Here is a 19,388-nt window from a genome sequence, read left to right as displayed (position 1 = left end):
ATCCCTCCGGGTGGTTATTTTTGGGAAAAGCTGGTCTAATTCAGCCTCTAGCGTCTACTTCCCATTCCTGTGCTAATGGTTTATTTGAGAAGTTCACCAGCCATGTATTTCCATCCTTTCACGGAATCACTTCCATGCTGCTGCCTGCTGTTTTGAACTTATTTCTTCTTCTTCTTTTCCTGCTTCTTTTTCTTCTTCTTCTACTTCCTCTACTTCTTCTTCTTCTTCTGATAATGATGATGATAATGTTGATGATGATGGTGATTATTATTATTATTATTATTGTTGTTATTTAAGTTTAAGTTTGTTTTGGCATTTACTGTTGAACATAATAATAATAATAATAATAATAATAATGTCATGTGTCAATAATAACAGCATTACTATTTCTGTGCTTTTATATTTTAATAAGAAAGAGCCTTATTTTTCACTTGCCGTCGATTGCATGAAAAAAAAAAAGAATTGTGATTGAATGTGCAAAGAATTTGCTGTGAGATCAGTTTCCTGCTTCCTGGCCCCCTCTGTTGCTCTCTATGAGAAAACCAGCTCTAAATGTTTTCCCTCCAACTGATTCCATGTGATTGACCGATTGCCTGGTCTGCACAAAATGGGGAAAAAAAGCTCACGGAGAGGGAAAAAAAAAAAAAAAGTTGGACGAGGAAGCCCTGGGAAATTCAAATGTAAAAAAACGCTAAACATAACCTCCTAACCCCTGTCTGCCTCCTTCTCCTTTCACTATAAAGGTTATGGAAAAATGCCGCTTGCCAGAGTGCATTAGTTATCTTTGCATAATGTGGCAAGGAAAATAAGGTTTCGGGGCTAATTACCTTTAAAACAACAAACCTATATATGTTTTCTCCTATTACACAACTTTCAGGCGTTAATTATTATATTACCGAGGCAATGATGATATTTAATTTTACACCAAGAAAAGGCAAAGACAATTTATCATTTTCAAGCACTGGGGGGTAATGGGAGGGAGAGAGAGATGGAGAGAGCAAGAGAGAGAAAGCAAACTTGTTTGTTTTCTATTTTTTTTTTCTCCTTCTTCTTTTTCTTAATAATGACTAAGCTGCAGAACAAAAATATAATAATTAAAGGTTGCCCAGAGCTTTAAAGTCATTATACCGTATGACGTATTGTTTGTCTCTTCGCTCGTCGCTAGATGGTAGGTGTGTTTTGCTTAGCAACCGGCATTAATGAGGAGAGCAATTAAAGAGGTTGAGCCCTCTCCCCCAGTCTCCCCCGTCCCGCGGGACAGAGCGAGCGTCTGCGCAGGCTCCTCCCCCATCCCAACCACGTCCTCAAAGCCCAATCACCCACCCCCTTTCATCCATCTTTTTTTTTTCTTCTCTGGCCTGACGTGTCTGTTCATCTACAGTATGTGTCGTTTATCTCTATTTATTAGCTCCATAATGTATACACAGCTGCATGTTATATTACTATGCTTAGGCAGGATGCAATGATGCAGGATGCAATGATGGCCAAGTAAATGTTTCCATATATATATATATATATATATATATATATATATATATATATATATATATGTAGACATACTCAACCACATAAACACAACACAGGGAAGAAACACTTTCTGGCATTTCTGTAAAATTTCAGAGATGTTTTTTTAATGCTCACCTCTCTCTCACACGCCCACACGCTCACACAGCGAGTAATCTTCTTTAACCCCTCGCTCACCTGCTCTGGCGCCGCGCAGGGGGGACGGCACGCGTCCGTTTAGTCTCGGAAGCGCCGGGCCCCGCGTCTGATCTCTGCGCGGCGGCGCGGCGCACACATGAGCAGGATGCGCGGCAGTAAAAAACCGTAACGCCACCCGGGTCCGCCATAAAGCCCGCGCCGCAGGTAGGCCGGGACGGCGTGCTTTAGATTAGCAACACATTCTTTGCCGGGAAAGTGCCCGAAAAGCGAAAAACTCTGAGTGCGGCTTCCCTTCCCATCCCCTTACATTACTTTCAGCGTCCAATCATTCTATATTCAGCAGTGGCGCATGCATGCTCACTGCTCCCACACCATTTCCAAGTAAACTACCTCCCTCTTCTCTTCTGCCTGGGCCCAGTGTTGACACCGCCATGATTTTCAGAGCTCACAGAACACTGCAAATTATTTACAGTTGTTGAATAGAACGCGGGGGCGGAGGTGCAAAATTTGTGGTTCATACCTTCCCAGAGCAGCGCAGTAGAAATAATCTTAATGTCCTCAGGCACACATCGCAGATATATACATGAACATGAACGCGAACACAAACACACTCACACACGCAATGCACGCATGCACACACAGACGCACACATGCGCACACACACACACAGCAGACATATGCACTTGCAGATTTACACACAGACACACAACACACTGGCACACACACACACCCTTGCACACATACATACACACACACAGAAACATGCAGAGACACAGTAACATGCACACACACACACACCCTCACACACAGACACACACACAGTCACACTGGAGACATACCCACTTTACACACAGTCAGATTTACACACAGACACAGAACACACAGGCACACACACACACTCTTGCACATAAACGCACACACACACATACACACACAGTAGCACGCATATGCACACACACACACACTCACACACACACGGCAGCTCGCGCACGTGCGCGCACACAGGCGCTCGCAGCGGCAGCGTGCGCCACCCCCCCCCCACCCCCCCCACCCCCGATGCGCACGCGCTCCCTTTCATCCCGCTCCGCGGTTCATAAAGGACTCGGGCGCTAGCGTCAGGCCCGGGCTCCAGCCTCCCGCAAAGCCCCCTCTCAGCACCGGGGCCCTGCAGCGTGGAAGTCATTTGCATGCCAAGTGCCTGTAATGCTGTTAGGTTTATGCAATAAAGACAACCGAATCCAGGCTGCAGGGTTTTAGCGAGTTAAAGGGAACAGATGGCCCGAGGAGAGGTAAAAGGTATAATCCCATCAGCTGCAGTATCAGCCCGCCATCTGGACACGCAAAGCACAATTACAAGACATTTTAGCAGGCAGAACAAAGGAGCGTTCACCAGGCAAGATGAGACCTGTTTGAGTGTCTCAATATTGCTGACGGGGAGAAAGGTGACAAACGCCGCCGCGCTGCTCGGGAGGAGCGAAGGGTAGCGAGCGAGCGCGTCGAGCGGGCGCCTCAGACTTCACCTCGCCGGTGTTTTGTAAATAATACACAAGGGGGGGGGGGGGGGGGGTAAGGGGGGGCCCCAGCCGGTCCTTCGGCTCTCCCCCGGCTGCTCGTCGACCGTCCACCGCGAGGCACAAAGGGCCCGTCGAACAAAAGCCTCCCCCGATTTATGCCGGTGCGCGACGAGCGACATTAAGACGCCGCCGCCGCCGCGGCGCTACCGCGAGCATGATAATGAGGAGTATCAAAGAGATCCGCAGGAGCGCGCCGAGGAGCTACGCCGTCGCTTAGGTAACAAACAAAGTGTCGACGGAGCCAACATCTGTTTTTAATCTGAGGAGAATACATAAACAGATAAAAATTAATTCATTAATATATATAGCATACCGTGCCGATATGTGAACTGACCGTCGTTTAGCGGGCTTTTTCCGCATTTTCTGTTAGCTAGTTAGATTTATAGTGTATTTTTTGGCGAACTAACCAAAAACCAGGAAAAAGAAAAAGCTTATATTTTTGAATCGGACGTTAGAACAAGAAGCCAGAAAATAGCCAAAATAGCGAAAAAAGCGATCGTGTCGTTAACTTTGACGCGGCGCTAGGCCCAGCTCCTGTGACGCTGCCATCTTCATCCGCCCCGTCCAATTTCCATCATCTGCTTGAGCGCATTGTGCACGTATATCATTAGGCGGCTAACGCTGTCTGTGTAATTCGGTTCGCCATGGCTCCTATTGAACACATGTTCCTCTTCTGCATGTGCATTGAAATGTATGCAAATTCGGGCAGAAGGGAGACGGCGCGCGCGCCTCAGACGGCGCACCGCGACGGACCCGCGCGGCGTTTTTTTCCTCCGCGCGGCGAGGGCCAGGCATAGCGAATTCCGAGGCAGCGCGCGTCGGCCTCAAGCCGCAGCTGCCAGCCGGCCCCTCCCTTGCCCGCTCCGTGTCCCGCACCTCCCCTCCCCCCCCATCCACCCTCCCCCCGCCCCCTCCACCCCTCCACTCCCAAACCCCCTCTCCAACCCCCCCCACCCCCACCCCCACCTCCCCTCCCCACCCTGCCCACTCCCCCACCCACCCACCCACCCCCCCTCACCGACACAAAGTAAATTTGTTTACTGTAATTTTTGGTGAATTATTCGCTATAATTGGCAGTACTGATGAAGGTCACTCCCTTTGAGGAGCCATGTCTGTCTTTAGAGAGTTGATCCTTTTCAAACGCTCTGCCTGCAATTAAGAAAAGCAAATGTCACTCGCAAGCCTCAGAAATGAAAATTTGTATGAACTTATTAGCATGAAGTCAACAGCACTAGTTAAGGGCAGGCTCCCGGTGTGTGTGCTCTGAGCCTCTGCTGCACTGGGGAGATGCACACGGAATGAGCAAATATAACCTCCACTAGTCCAACATTAAAGCAAACAAAGAGAGCTAGCTTGTCTGAAGTGTTCTACACAACAATAGCTAATGGTGATTAACTAGACCTGGCCGCCCGCGATAGCTGTAGGAGAGGCCTGCGGTGGAAGATTTTGCTCTGAAATATTTAATAACGTGAGCCTCAATTTATATAAATGTTTTTTTTTTAACTCCACTATTTCCAGTGCAAGCATTCTAATGAATTATATGTACTAAATGTATTATTATTATTGAAAATTATTCTTATTATTATTGTTATTATTATTATTATTATTCAAAAAACATCCTCCTAAGTAACATGGCCTTGTAAGATGTTTTCACATTTTCATAATTTGTGTATTTTTAAAATTCATATTTCACCAACGTGATCAATAATAAATGCAGTGGATAGGGAAACTAGCTGCATATTGAAGAGCATTCTGGTGAAATCAGCTCAGATGAATGAAATGATCTCAGATGCAGTTAATGGAACAGTCCCGATTATACTAAAAGGCTGGACAGATTGCAAAACGTCAGCACTGAATTATTTAGGAGGCTATGGGGGCAGCTCACCTAAAAGCGCAACTGCGCTGCGCTCCACTATGTCAACAACAACAATAAGGCCAACGGGAGAGGCGCTGGAGAAAAATGAAGATTCCGGAAAGGATGAAAAAGAAGCCCAGAGCGGTTAATTTAAAGGTTGAACTCGGGACGAGGGCGATCCTGTGAAGTCTCCCACCAGCGTGGAGGGAGAAGGGTAGCGGGAGAGTTTAGCGGTAATAGCGAGCGAGAGAGCACATCTTTAGTGTCTGCTCCTTTTTGTACGAAAAGCTGGCGTACAAAAGCCCATCAAAGCCGGCGGAGAAAGGTCTCTCAACAGAATGTAAAAGACGCGTCTGATCAAAGCGGAGACCAAAGCCATCCGCGCGGGGGCCCCCCCGGATCCGGGCCTCCACCGGTGCAGAGGGGGCTTCTGGGAGCCCGGGGTTCTCCTCCCGCGCTGCGGCCCGTCTGTGCCACCGCCACCGCGCGGCCCAGCCCCGCCGTAACACGGCCCCGGAGAGGGAGCCCGGGTCGAGCCCGCGGCTCGCGGACGTGCGTCGACAAACAACATTAAACGCTCCGAAAAAAATAAATAAAAAACCGACGCACCTCCGACAGGAGCATTAGCGCGACGCTTCTGACTCCGTTTTCTTCCCCTTTGTGTTTCCCTGATGAAAGCCCCGTTGACACGCGAAGGGCAGTAATTGCGGAGCGACGGGGGGAAAATGAAGTTCTGGACCAAAGGCAAAAGTTTGCGGATGAGGAGGCCCGACCCAATTAGCCGCCGCGCGCGAGAAATCGAACGCCCCGCGCTTTTCCCCGCCCCTCGCGTCTTTTACCCTCCGCGACCTCTCCTGATTGACTCCTGCTTAGATGTGTAGAGCGGAGCAGATGAATCGGCGAGCCGCACGCACGCGTCGCTTAATCATTCGCAATGGCCGCATTTTCCCTGACGCGCAATTTCGCGACGTCGAGCCGTTCCTCTTGCCGCGCCCGCGCGCCGCCGCCCGGGCTACCTTTCGCTGGTTTAGAAACATTAAGTGTTTTTGCTTTAAGCATGCGAGCCTTCTGATGTATTACGGTGCCTTTTTTGCGCCCGGTCAGACAATCGTTCACGCCCTCTGATTGTTGTGCTCGTGCCTTGTCACTGGAGGAGAGAGGCCCGCAGTGCTGGAGATCGAGGTCCTAAATTCTGTCTTTTTCTGCCTTGTACAAGCAGCTACCCCGTGCATAAAAGCCATCAGCCCCAGCGAAGGGTGGACCACGGGCGGAGCCACCGTCATCATCATCGGAGACAACTTCTTCGACGGCTTGCAAGTCGTGTTCGGGACGATGCTGGTATGGAGCGAGGTACGTGGTCAACCGCGAAAACGTATGATCTCCGTCAAAATAATTTATCGACCTGTATATGTAGCATGTCTGCAACCTGTCACGTGTAATGACGTGTTTAGCTTGGAATAAAAACCCCATCACTCTGAAATTCATTCTGTACTTTAATTGCATGGTTATGCAGATAAGCAAGGGGTACAATTTGCAGCTTTAGAATGCACACGAAAAGTCTTTTTGCCAGCTGGTAAAAACCAGGCGGTCTCTGTATACAATTGGACAATTAGTGTTGAAATATTACAGGAGAGAAAGTGCACGGAGACATATGGAGGCAATTTTCGCGTGAACGATGCCCTCTGGCCTTTCCTTCAAAAAAAAAAAAGGAAAGTAAAGTCAAGGGCTGTTTACAGACATTTATTCCAGAACCGAAGAACCTCGAGACCCAAATGCATAATGGGAGAGCCCTTAGCTGACGGGATAATTTAGATTCCTTTTCAGCAATTAAGCCAAACTGCTCGGAATCGTTCCTATTGGCTCTGCAATAGCAGGGCTCGCCGCTCACCCTGGACTGTTCTTTCAGCTGATCACGCCCCACGCCATCCGGGTACAGACTCCGCCCAGACACATTCCGGGCGTGGTTGAGGTCACCCTCTCCTACAAGTCGAAGCAGTTCTGCAAAGGGGCGCCCGGGCGGTTCGTCTACACCGGTAGGCCTCCTTCTTTCTCTCTGTTTCTCCTCCCCCCCCCCCCTCCCTTGTTTAGGGGTCTTTCCCCCCCCCCACACACACACACACTTCACGCTCTGATAAGCGCTGGCCCACCCAGCTGTTTGAATGGCGCTGGACTCGCAGGGCCGTAAAACGTGTGAGGGCAGAATGGCCGAAGGTGCGGCAAGGGGGCCCTTCCCCTGCAACCCAATCCCTCCCCAAACCACCACGCAGGGGGGAGGGGGGATAACCTGCCGAGTCCTGCTAATCTCAAACTATTACAAGGAGTCACATGACCTCGTCTGACTCCTTCCCCCCCCATATTTTTTTGTTTGTTTTCAATAGAAAAACATCTGCTTTATTTAATCAAGCTTGGGTGTTTTTCTTTGGGTACTTGTGACATGTGTTGCTGTGGGCTGGAAAAATGTGTGTGTGTGGGGCAGGGAGAGAGTTTTTAAGAGCGTGAGTGTGGTCGAGGCAGTGTCTTGAGAAGAGGAAGCAGCAGCTTATCTGTTGACTGGGATGCAGGGGGTGCAGTATGGTGGGGGGGGGGGGGTTGCAGGGTTTAAGCCAAGCTGACCTGGAAGCTTCTGTCTGATCCAAAATTAATGAGGACAATGAGATAACCATCAGGAATTACTTTCACTCCCCTAAAAGTGGACCCGGGCCACCAGTGTGCCCTACTCCCATAAAATGGGTGGAGCCAGTGCGCCCCCCCCCCCACTTCCCTCCATGAGGCAGCTGTTTCCCATCACGTCCCCTCCAAGCCTGCAGTCTGGCATGGCACTCTAACATTTAACCTCCCCAGCAGGAGCGGAGCAGAGGCCAACAAGGCACCAGGATAATGAAACAAGAGTGGAGTGTGCTGTGTAAAGCCTTAGAAAGGTATATAAGTTAAGACATTAATGGCTTATATACAACCCTATAAAAGTGCCAAATCTCCAAGAATGGAGCCCATTAGTCACACATACTAAGGGGATTGGGATGAGACTCATCAGACCACCCTAGCCCCCCCCACCCCCACTCGCTACCCCCACACTTAACACTGACATGTTGTTTTTGCTGCCCCCGCTCCCCTTCCCCCCACCGTTCTCTGTTCCCTTCAGCCAATATAAAGATACAATTACCCCTGGAGGCTTCGGCGGCGCAGTTGATTAGCACAGCAAATTAAAAGACAGAGTCACGAATGACATGTCCGGCTCTTCTCCCTACTGTCCTCACAATTCCCACAATGCATCACCCTGCAAGGAGGAGGTCAAGCTGGAGTGAGGGAACACTTTCCTCACAGCTGTACAGAGTTCAGAGGCAGAATTAGCTACAACTGTCTGCGTAATTGCGAGCTCATAGCAAATTGCTGTCAGCACAGACAAATACAATGAGAACCGTTAACCTTGACACAAGTGGCAAATTTTTGTTTTATTTACTAATTAATATGTACATTGATAAGGATTATTTAATGACTACAGTTCTAATTATAATTTTTTTTTTCATTTACTAATGTGCAGAGGTGCATGTTTTGTTCTTATTCTTTCCCAATCCTTCAGTTAAAAAGCGCTTTGAAATAATTCAATAACTCCAAGGAACCATATGAACAAATATTGTAATTAGGTTTAAACCCTTCTAACTTTTATTGATTGGAACAAATTGCAGATTTTAAACTTGTAATTAGTTCATAAACAGCCTCTTTGAACTTGAAATGCGGAAGGAAAAAAAGGTCTCTGTAGTTTTAGAATGGTTAATAATTTTGCGGAGTGAACGCATTTTAACGGCTGCCCGTTTAACAAGGGGATTTGGTGCGTGTTTTGCACCAAGCACGTCTCTCAGCATGTCTTCCGTACAGCTCATTTACAACTTTTCATTTTAGCCTCCCTCCCCCCCAATGTTTTTGATGACAATAGATGCTTTGTGCTCAATTAAATAGATTATCACAAATTATCAGGAGCCATCATGTCCTCTGAAGTCCACTGAGCACTGTAACCAAATGCAAATATTTGCAACCAGCTGTAAGTGTCTTTTCATGGACACAGACTCGGGCTTAGGGGAGAAGGAGTGGATGGCCTGCGATGATTATTACCAGTCTGCAGCATGCGAGGACTTTCACAGAAAAACCTCTGCTCTGAAATTCTGAGTCTAGTGTATTTATGTGAATTGTAACGACTTACACTCTTAATCCATTAGAGTCCATTTGCCGTTTGAGTTCATTTTGCTATTGAGATTCCTATGCTCAGGAATAGCTTTCGTTCACAAGCAATTCTGAAATCATTCCTCAGTCAGTCATGTTCCAGTGAGCGTGTTTGGCCTGCAAAGGGCAATCGTGTCAATATAATAATGAATTCTGTGCATAGGAAAAAAAAAACACAAAAAAACAACAACAGCAGAAACACATTGTACATTGATCACAATGGCAGCGAACCAAAATTACCCCGGGCCGTCCACTTTGGACATTTCGTTTCCACGTTACTTATCCTTCACCGGCCAAGCCTCAAAAGGAAACAACAAAATATAAGCATAAAACAAATAAACGAAAAAAATAGCAAAGATGCTATGCTGCTGTGATGGTTTAAAGATCATTTGTGTTGACTCAGATGCAGTCCCATCAATGGCATTGGCCAGCTAGCTGTTTGGAGTCAATAACTTTCCCCTCTCCCATCACAGCCAACACAAACTGGCTGTCTTGGAGGTCAGCGGTCTTTAAACAAATGGCTTGCGCTCGAGTTGGAAATGGCAGTTAATCGCCTCGCATGCACATTACCAGGGCATTGTGTTTCAGCTGGTTCAAAAGCTCTAGTTTAAAGTTAAATCGCGAATTTGCGTAGACTGCGAAGATGGATACAAATTGAAAACTTCTTCCGCCTCAGTAAATATGTTCCCATTTTTTATTTCAAATACAAGCATTTAAGAAACCAGCTGTGATCAAGGCCGGTAGTGCCCTTGCACGCCCGCGAGCATCACGCTTATTTGTGCGTCGTTGGGTAGCGGTTTGCTCGAGCACACGCGTTTGTGTCGTCTGAAGATCCTCCTTGTTCTAGCATTTTTTTCCCCTTCTTCCTTTAACCTTGTTTGTTCCGCCACAGCTTCTGTTACAGTGTGGCAGTATGCTGCGGTGTCTGATACCTATATCGGTTTGCCATTGATCACACCTGGTGTTGGAACAAGCTGTCAGCGGGGTGCTATAAAAAAAAAAAAATCAAAGGGAAGCAGATGTGTTTGTCCTCTTGTCAATACCACTGGCTTTAATAAGTCCGCAGAAGCTGATCAGGCATTTCTAAAAGGTCCTGCCTAACGCTTTTCTTTAAAGCCGTCTATCCGATTTGACAGGAACCTTGTCTTGTTTTTGGCTCTTCGTCCTTTACGAACAAAAACGATAAAAAAATCGTCCACTTTGGCGGCTTCAAAGATCAACAAAACGTCCTGCAAAAATAAATGCGGAGGACAATCGCGGGCAGGGGTGTCCGTTTTTATTTATTTTCCAGCGTTTATAACCTCGGATTACGGCGACACGCCGTGCGTTTCCGGCTCAAGACACTCGAAAGGGAGCGAAAACGCACGCTACTCCATCTGTCCTAATAGACATTCTAACACGGCCGCCTCTCCGAACGGCCCTAACAATGATTTTAAACAGTGACAGGCTTCATAAATAAAGCTCGGCACACCACTCTAATTGTATCAAAGCTATTGCTTTCTATTTAGCCATGGTCATTGATGGCCCGGCCTTTAATCTCTCACTGGAGGCAGGGCAATATCGCACCGGCGGACTATTTGTCCTAATCAGTGACACCCATTTACCAGAACTGCTTAAAATGAACTATATCTCATACAGAAATCGTACATTTACAGACTCCCATTCATCACGGGAAAATTGAGGGCCAGTAAACTTTTCTCTTCCTCCGTTGGGATCGCGGACATGCATCAAAACGTTAAAAAAAATGATTGGGGAGAAGGAACTGTCACACATTTATCAGCGAGGGGGAACATTATTTGCTAATTTCCCAACCTGTTTGGTGACAGGGTGCTCCGTCTTTAGACCCGCAGTGACCGGCCTGGCCTTTTTGTTATTAGTACAAGTCAAGCGCTTTTTTGGCTGCTCTAACAAGACCCATTTGTCTGCCATCACGCGGCACCTCGTTCATTCCCTCCAAAGGACGTCGACCAAAGATGGCTCCCACCCTTCCGCGGGCCCACATCGCTGAGGAGGATGTGGTGGAGCTGGACAGACCACTGGGGTGGGGGGTGGAGGTGGAGGGGTGGGAGGGGGGGCGGCGGAATGCCTGATAAATCACAAACTTTCCTCGTCAAGGTGAAGGTATCGACTCCACTGCACCAAAACTGACAAAATGTGGAGGGGAGGAGACAACCATTCATCATTAAAAAAAGAGGACAAAGGGGTCATCGCTACTTCACTCAATAAAGCTGGAGATTTGAAGTGTTAAACATCTTTGTCCTGACTCTCTGCAGTGTCATGGAAACACTGCAGAAAAGCCATGCTAACACTGAAGTGGAAAATTGCTAATAATTACTAAGTAACTAATGTAATTGGAATTGGATTAGACTTACGTATGGGAATGGATTTGGAATTAATATTATTTTCTTTGCTGTACCATGTACACAAAACAGATTTTTCTTCAAGAAAGTTTACTGCTATCACCGTACACTGTATAAATTATTGTCGTTGTGTGAGGAATCTAGACAGTAATGGTCGATGGAGCCAGTTTTGAAATCAGAACAATTTAAGTGCATGGCAAGAAGTCCCCGCCCATTAAACGGATCCCTGAGATTCCGGAATTGTGAAGGAGGAAGTGGGAGAGGGCGCTCGCTCTAACGATTTAAACGTTTGATTCCGCTATCAGAACTCATCTGCAAACGCTCTGCGTGGTGCAGTCTGTCCATCGGGTGTCCCACACCCACAGGCTCTTTGTAGTCTCTGATCTTGGACTATCTGATACCGGGGTTCCTCGTGCTTTTCGTTCCCTACAGGGCCAGGCCTTGATAGCTGTAGCTACTGCACAGCTAGGGAAGCTGTAATCAAAGGGCCTTCGACAAGGTATGTAAACAGAGTTGTTTGAATGCAATCCAATAGTTGTCCAGCGAGGGCATTTTTTTTTTCTTCTATAAAGAAGACAATGAGCTGCCCCCCCCCCCCCCCCCCCCCCCCCCCACCCCCCCGACCCCTTTCCAGAGCATGTTGTCACATGATAGCACCATTATTTACTGTCAGCTTCTGCGGAGTCGGTAGGCGATGCTCCCTCGCTAGGCCCAGTTAGGAGGCCCGAGCGAACGCCAGGGGACAATGTCAGGGCCGCGGGAGAGGGTAGTTCCTGTCATCCAATTAGACGCCTAACGTGACACTCTCCCTCCGCAGTCAGGGAGGTGTGCTTTGAGGAAAATTTCATGCCATTATTTGATGGCATGTAATTATTAAGTGACCTGTGAAATCCAAGTCTGTAATTGAAACAAGTGTCTGCAATTGAGCATGCACTCCTCTCTTTCTCTCCCCCCCTTTTCCCCTGCAATTTATGGCCCTCGCCGGAAAGAAGGAAGGAAAAAAGGGAAAGGGAGACTCGCTTCTATAGGGGGGCAGCGCCGCGGACTGATTTGGATATAATTGGTTCCCTTCTTTCCTATTTTGGATCTCTTTTTTTAACGCCGCTCTAAATAGGTTGTCCTTACTAAGTCAGGGACATTAGCCTCGCTTCGGCAGGCAAGACTGCCTCCTGATGAATGAGCTACTCAACCTTTCTGCGCTTTTGTATTTCCTCTTAACTGCACAAGTCTCCGCCGTACCCCGCCAGCTCCTGTGATTGAAATTCATTGCCAAATTTATTGAGAAATTAATGAGAAAAGCTGAAAAGTATTGACTTTGAGAGGAAAACACAAGTCATCTCGAATGAGCGGGAAAATGCGGCAATAATTTAGCCGCCATCGATTTTCGCCCTGTCCATGTATTGATCTTCATTTTACAATATTAATTTGCACCTGCGATCGACTGCGAAGGGAACCAATTGGATTTGATTTCTGCGGGGCCGTTAATGTGTGAAGTCTGCCGCCGGGCCTCCTAGAAGTGGCGTACATGCACCAAGAGTCACCGTGGGCCCGAGGCGGGTGGGGAAGGGTGGAGGGACGAGGGGGGGAGGGGGGGAGGGGGGCTTTTTGTTAAACTCGGCCTTGTTACTGAAATGGACTAGAAATGTAATTTCTGACAGTTGAGAAAAAAATAAATAAATAAATAATGAAAGCGAGAGCGCGCTTCCAGTGTGTCCATTTCTCATTTGTTGCTTGAGATGTTTTATCTGATCCAGGAGCGATCACTGGTCGGAATCCCTCGTCCGGCCCGCATCACCGCGCTCGCGTCGGTTCAAAGTTCATGAAATTTCTATGAGCATTGATCTCTCCCCATTGATTTTTTTTTTTTCCCTTCCCATTTTACCCCCTTCTTCTTCTTCTTCTTCTTCTTCTTCTTCGCCGCTCCAGATCTTTGAAATTTTAATTTGCGAAGCATCTGAATTTCTTGGAGAGGAGGTGACGTTTTTTGGAGGCGGCTAGTAATAAACCGGAGGAGCTAGAGCCACGTCCAGGAGCGTGCCAGCAGCAGACTGGGGCGCGTACAGTACGCACCGGTTCCAGGGAAAGCCGGCTTTGCATAACACATGCTCAGCATTCTTGTTTTTTTCGCGAGCTATAATGCGTTTGTTGAAATCGTTTTGCCAAATCATTTTGTGGGGAGAAAACGTTTTTTTTTTTTTTCAATGTATTTTTTCCCCCCCTCTCCTGGCCGCAATATGTTAGTCTTGGTCTTGTCTCCATTTTGTTTCCGCCGCAGAGCTATCTGCCGGAACAGCAGGGTTTACAAATGCCTCTTCCAGTGCAATCACTCCCCCCCCCCCCCCAGCAGCCTTCATCACCTGGTCAAGTTCACCTAGTTACTTATCAGTAGGACATTTAATAACTCCAAGGTGATATAATTGCTATTGGCACCTCTCCCCGCGGATTCGGCTGGTTAATGTGTAAACTACTTGTCAGCAAATAGCACTTTGTCTCTGAAATCGCTAACACCCTCTAGAGGAATGTCTCTGTATTGAGCAATTTAATTTGACTTTATTTAATTTTTACACATTACGACCAGCCTTTTCCAGTGAGTCATATCCCTGGCACTGAGCTGTGTGGGACAATAGTGTGAGAGAGTATTTTCTGCGGGAATGGGCCTGTTTTCTTTCTTTCTTTTTTTTTTACGCTGCAGAATTTTATGTCTCAGTTTGGGCTGACAATAACAAATGCCTCACCGGTTGGCACGGATTATATTTCTGTGGTGCTCTGAGAAATTGTAATTACAGCGGTGGTCTGTTTTCGTCGAGGAAACTAACTGAATTATCACAATCGCATGATTGGGAAGTTGCAGGAAGATGATCATTATTTAAATGAAAATGGAACTCATTTATAGCTAAATCCAGCAGCTGGCAAGAAAAAGTAAATGGATCTTTTCCTGTTTGTATTATGGCAGTCAGCTTTCTCTGTCAGGAGGAAAAATTGGACTAAATTGAACCAGCTCCTCAATGTCTTGTTTTTTCTTTTTTGTCCTTTTCTCCCTCAAACAGTGAAATGCAGTCATAATCCAATTGTCTGCCAGTGTTAAAATACACTTCCTGCAGATGTTGTTATTTCTCAGACACGGGGCATTAAGGGAAAACAACGAGGGCAACAAATCTAAAACAGGCCGTGTTTGGCTTCGCCGGCCGTTCTCATGCTAAAATGACTTTAGCCGTCCCAGACCTCCACTCGTTTGAGGAAAAGCAGGGTTACAGTTTGACTTCATTAGGGTCCGAATCCGCTTTCTTTCTCGTGTCCTCTCCTACCGTTACTCAGCTCTGTTTTTACTTCTGATTTGCGGCTGGGAGAGGGAGAGGGAGAGAGAGAGAGAGAAGAAAAAAAAAAGGTGGGAAAAATCTCAAAGGTATAAATGGAGCCCAGATAAGCTCAGAGCAGTTTAGCGTAATTAGGCAAAGTAATAGCCGGCGATGGGGCTTGTTCTCATCTCTCAGAAAGATCCAGAGCTATCATAATAACCGGTGACGGCCGGCTGGAATGCTGCCGCCACGGTGCAGCCCGCAACATGGAAAACGCCGTTTAGTACAGATTTCCACGCTCTGCGAATGCCTGCACGCGGCTTCCTCAATTTTTATCAGGGAAGCCCTACTGATGTCCTCTGTCAGTTCTGTAAACTCAAGCCTGCTGTTCCATTTCACTGTGGCCAGACACCAACATCATGGTACCCATTACTTCAAATCCTCCTTGCATTTTTGCTTCTCCCATAGGGAAGAAAAGGTGGAGATAGTGTATTAATCCCTAAGTACACTAAATTAAAGTGAAGCAAAGTGACATTGAGAGAAGTACATATATAGAAGCAGGAGATTGCAGGAAAAGTGCGTGTAGGAGCTGCACGCTGCAGACAGGGAAACCCCGCCGCATGCCTGCATTTTCAGCTGCGGCAGATTTTAGTCGTTCCGGTCACGGGCACAAACTGGAAAAAGGGCCCGTGTCCATGCCACATTGCCATCCCCTGCGCCAACCAGAAGCAGTAATGCAGGCTGACACGTTTTCTTCAGTGGCGTCAGGAGTAATTCCCGAGATCTCTGAAAGTGGCTTAAATATTCAGTCTGCTTCTTCTCTTTTTCACTTTCGTGCATGTAAAGTAACGATTAAGATTAAGTCGGCGGCTCTCGAACGCGGTTAAAAATGTATCTGTGTTTGAGCTCCGGGCAGTTCCCGCGAGAGCGTAGCGTAGCGTCACGTGTGTTTGGTCATGTCAGGGTCCGCTGGTGAGACCCCGTGCGGATACTGACCTGTACCTGATAACAGCAGATCTGCTCCTTCCAGGGGGCTGTTAGATCTTTTGCCTCATATGACACAGATTATGACGGTTCCTATTCCTGTCTTTATTTATTCAAATTCTTTCGCAGTCTGTACATGTGTGTGGGTCTCTGCATTTTACTTTTTAGAAGAAAAAGCTTACCAAAGTGCTTTGTAGAAACAGGAACAGGAAACATGATGATGCATGAAATCTGTAATGTAAGGATTGAGGTGCATTTCCTCAAAGTGAAGAATTTACACAGTAATACCTTACTTGGTGTCTAGTGTAAAGAGTGGGGTTGTTTTCTTTATCCAATTTGCAAACGATATTGTCAGGTCAACCTGCCCCTTGCAACGTAATAATCTTCCCCTCCACCAAAATAGACAGTCCCTCCTTCAGCAACATAATAAACCCCTCCCCCTGTAACATAATGAGCCTGTCCCCAAGAAATGTATTAAACCCCTCCCCCTGCAACAGTCATCCCCTCCCCAGCAGTAATTAACCCCACCCCCTGTAACAACCCCTCCCACCTTTATAATGTATTAAATACCCTCCCGTGCAATACATAGATAAACAAATAAATAAATAAATAAATAAATAAATAAATAAAATTTCTTTGTTTTAGGTCGATACATATTTCAGCCGATGTTCTTTAGCATACAAATCAAAAAAAAAAAAGAAAAGAAAAAAACATGCTAACTGCTAGCAAAACACGCTAGCTGCAGTTTTAAATTAAGGCTCAGCACCGCCGCAAGAATTATGGCCGGCGGAGTTCCTGAAAAGAGATGTGCTGGTTAGAGAGCTGCAGACACAGACCCATGATGGAAGACTGAGCCTGGCGTAGCATCTGCTTAGGAGGGAAGGGAGAGAAAAAAACAGGGCGGACGAAGCCGTAACTATCAGTCCGCTGACAGATGCGATCTTTCGAGTCAAGGCGGTAAAAAAAAGGGCATTATCGTCTCGCGCTCACGTTCTTCCTCCTCTCTCTTTCATCTCCGCCGGCTCTGGCTCACGACTGGTTCCTCCTCTAATTATCCGTGAGGTCAGTAAGCAAAATTGGGAAGAAGCCGGGAGATCAATACAAATTATCCCTGAGCAAAGCGGTGCTGACAGTTTGAATTGCAGCATATGTTTACCCAAAATCAGGCAATTTATCTTAATATCAGCAAAGTAATGCAGTGCAGGTGAAAGGTCAGACAATCTCTCCACCTCATAATTACCCAGTTCTAAAACAGGAAAGTGGTATTGATTGGCCGGGGCCGGGAGAGCCGTGAAGCGGGGACGTGCCGGAGCCTCGGCCCGCCTCGGCCCGGGCCCCCGGCCCGGAGACCCCGGGAGCGGGGGAGGATTTATGGGAAGAGCGCGGAGGGTTTCGTGTTTCTCCGGTGGAGGAGAGCCCTGCCAGAGTGCCCCCCTCCCCCCCCTCCCCTGCTCCTTGTTTTTGCCGGGGCAGCGGGGTGATGGATCTTGTGTCACTCAGCCCCATTCGCAGGGCTCGGGGCCAGGGCGGTTAGAGGTTCGAGGGCGGGAAGCGGTGTGGGGGTGGGGGATGAGATTCAGGGTGGATTTAGTCTGTTATTAGTCAATCTGTTCTGCATACTGCCCAGCTGTCATTTGAAAGAGGCAGAGAGGCAGCGGGGAAAGTGGAGTTACTTCAACCCCCCCCTCTGCACAAACCTCCCCCCCCCACCCCAAAACACCCCTCCACCGCCCTAAAACCTCTCTGTGTTCTCTCTGTGAAAATCTCTCCCTTTTCTCTCTTTATTCCTTTCTTGTTCACACTCTCCCTCTATTTTTCCCTCTCATTCACTTCAACTCTCATTCCCTCTCTCTTCATCTCATTCATTCTTTCTCTCTCTCACTCTCTCTCTCTCTCTTCCATCTGAGTGCCTGTCACAGCTCTGACTAATACAATAACAGAGTCAGTTTTATTTATAGCATTCACAATAAGAAAAAGGCTCTGTTAAACATAGAGCATGCTCGCTGTTGTTGTTATGAGGCTAGTAGTAGAAACAATCATAATAACTATTTTTTGCAACTATAATACACCTTAATATTTTCTTCGCTGAACACTAAAATCACTCTTATCAAAAGGCAAGAGGATGTTTAATGCTAACGAGAATTTCTATCACCTATCCAAAGCATTTCCCTGGAATCGATACCAGGAGAGCATTTGTCTCTCTCTGACCAAGCTTCATCAGGCGAAATTCATTAAGCCCGTATAGTTTTAATGATCAGCGCTTCGATAATCGATGAGAGAGTAGCACGCTCGCTACGCTACGCTCTTTGTGCATGCGTGAGTTCGGGTCTGCTCGGGGAAAGCAGGTCTTTCCGAGATCGTCCTCTGGGCAAGACCCCGGGTCCCCCGTCCCCTCTGAGCGCGACGCGTCTGACACGTTTGCGTAAACCCGGGCCCGAGACATGACAAATTGTCCTGAAAGACAACGCTGACAGCTTCAGATGATTAATGGTCTGATTATGAAGTGGCTTCGCACATACAGAATTTACATCACACCCAGTCGGGGAGTCGGACCGCGTCACATGACGTCGAGGCGGCGACGGCCGCCCTCGCCGTTCGCTCGGAAAGGGGCGAGCGGGGGGTGAGGGGGTGGGGGGGGGAGGCGCAGAAACGGCAGAATCCCAGCGAAAGCCGTGTCATGTAAAATCAATAGACGTCGGATCAATGCTTTATTAACAAGAAAATGTCTCACTTCGCATTCCCGCGTCGTGGACCCCTGGTCTTCCCGGATGCGCGGCGGCGTGTCAAGTCGCATCACGGCCTTGGCGTCCCGCCGCCGCTCGCGTGCGGACCCGCGCATCGATTACCTGCGCGGTGCCATCCGTGTCTGCACACGTAATTGTGCCACTTGATCATAAAGTCAACCAATTATAATATGTTTTCTTTTTTTTTTTTTTTTTTGGAGGGGAGGTCCGTTCCATCCACTCTCTCTCTCTATGCCTCACTCAGCCTCTCTCTCTCTCTCTCTCTCTCTCCCTCTCTCAGTGGTGCTGCCTGCATGCCTGCCACGAGCCTTCATGTTCGCTCGCATTCAGCAGAGCCAGTGAACTGTATGGTGTTAATGGTGAAATTACATGCTGAGTAATGAGTGATGGCCTAAATTGCAGGCTAAGTAATGAATAGATGGAGGCAGTTCTTATTAGTCTCCGGGAAAAAAAGCCATTGATTTATGTAGCGCTGCTCTCTGCAGAGTCACTCCATTGAAAATGATATCTGCATCAAGGGGTAATGCTCCTCTAATAAGTTGTTTTTTTTTTTATAGGCTGATCCCTTGACCCCCCACAGACTCCTCTTTTCTGTTCTAAGTTGACGGGAGTTGTAGCGTGGCTGTGGCACGTCTTTCCGAGCTCGTTAAACACGGCGTGGGCGGGTTTTTTCGCCGAAATCCAGATTGAGATTACCG

At 47.5% G+C, this 19,388-nt stretch overlaps 1 protein-coding gene across 19 annotated transcripts in view; it reads left to right on the top strand.

The window, feature by feature from the left end:
* ebf3a (EBF transcription factor 3a) overlaps positions 1-19,388 on the top strand; it is a 94,547-nt gene that overhangs the window by 61,781 nt on the left and 13,378 nt on the right. For 12 of the 19 annotated variants that reach the window (XM_035407080.1, XM_035407075.1, XM_035407074.1 and 9 more), the window contains exons 9-10: positions 6,308-6,441; positions 6,998-7,124. In XM_035407080.1, the coding sequence (XP_035262971.1) occupies positions 6,308-6,441; positions 6,998-7,124 (261 nt within the window). The remainder of the gene's footprint in view (positions 1-6,307; positions 6,442-6,997; positions 7,125-19,388) is intronic. The other 7 variants (XM_035407076.1, XM_035407065.1, XM_035407078.1 and 4 more) reach the window with 1 other exon arrangement.

Source organism: Anguilla anguilla, chromosome 2 (genome assembly GCF_013347855.1).
Source record: "Anguilla anguilla isolate fAngAng1 chromosome 2, fAngAng1.pri, whole genome shotgun sequence".
Lineage (NCBI taxonomy): Eukaryota > Metazoa > Chordata > Actinopteri > Anguilliformes > Anguillidae > Anguilla > Anguilla anguilla.
Note: the sequence above shows the minus strand (reverse complement) of the source record. Positions and strands in the feature narration are given on the sequence as shown.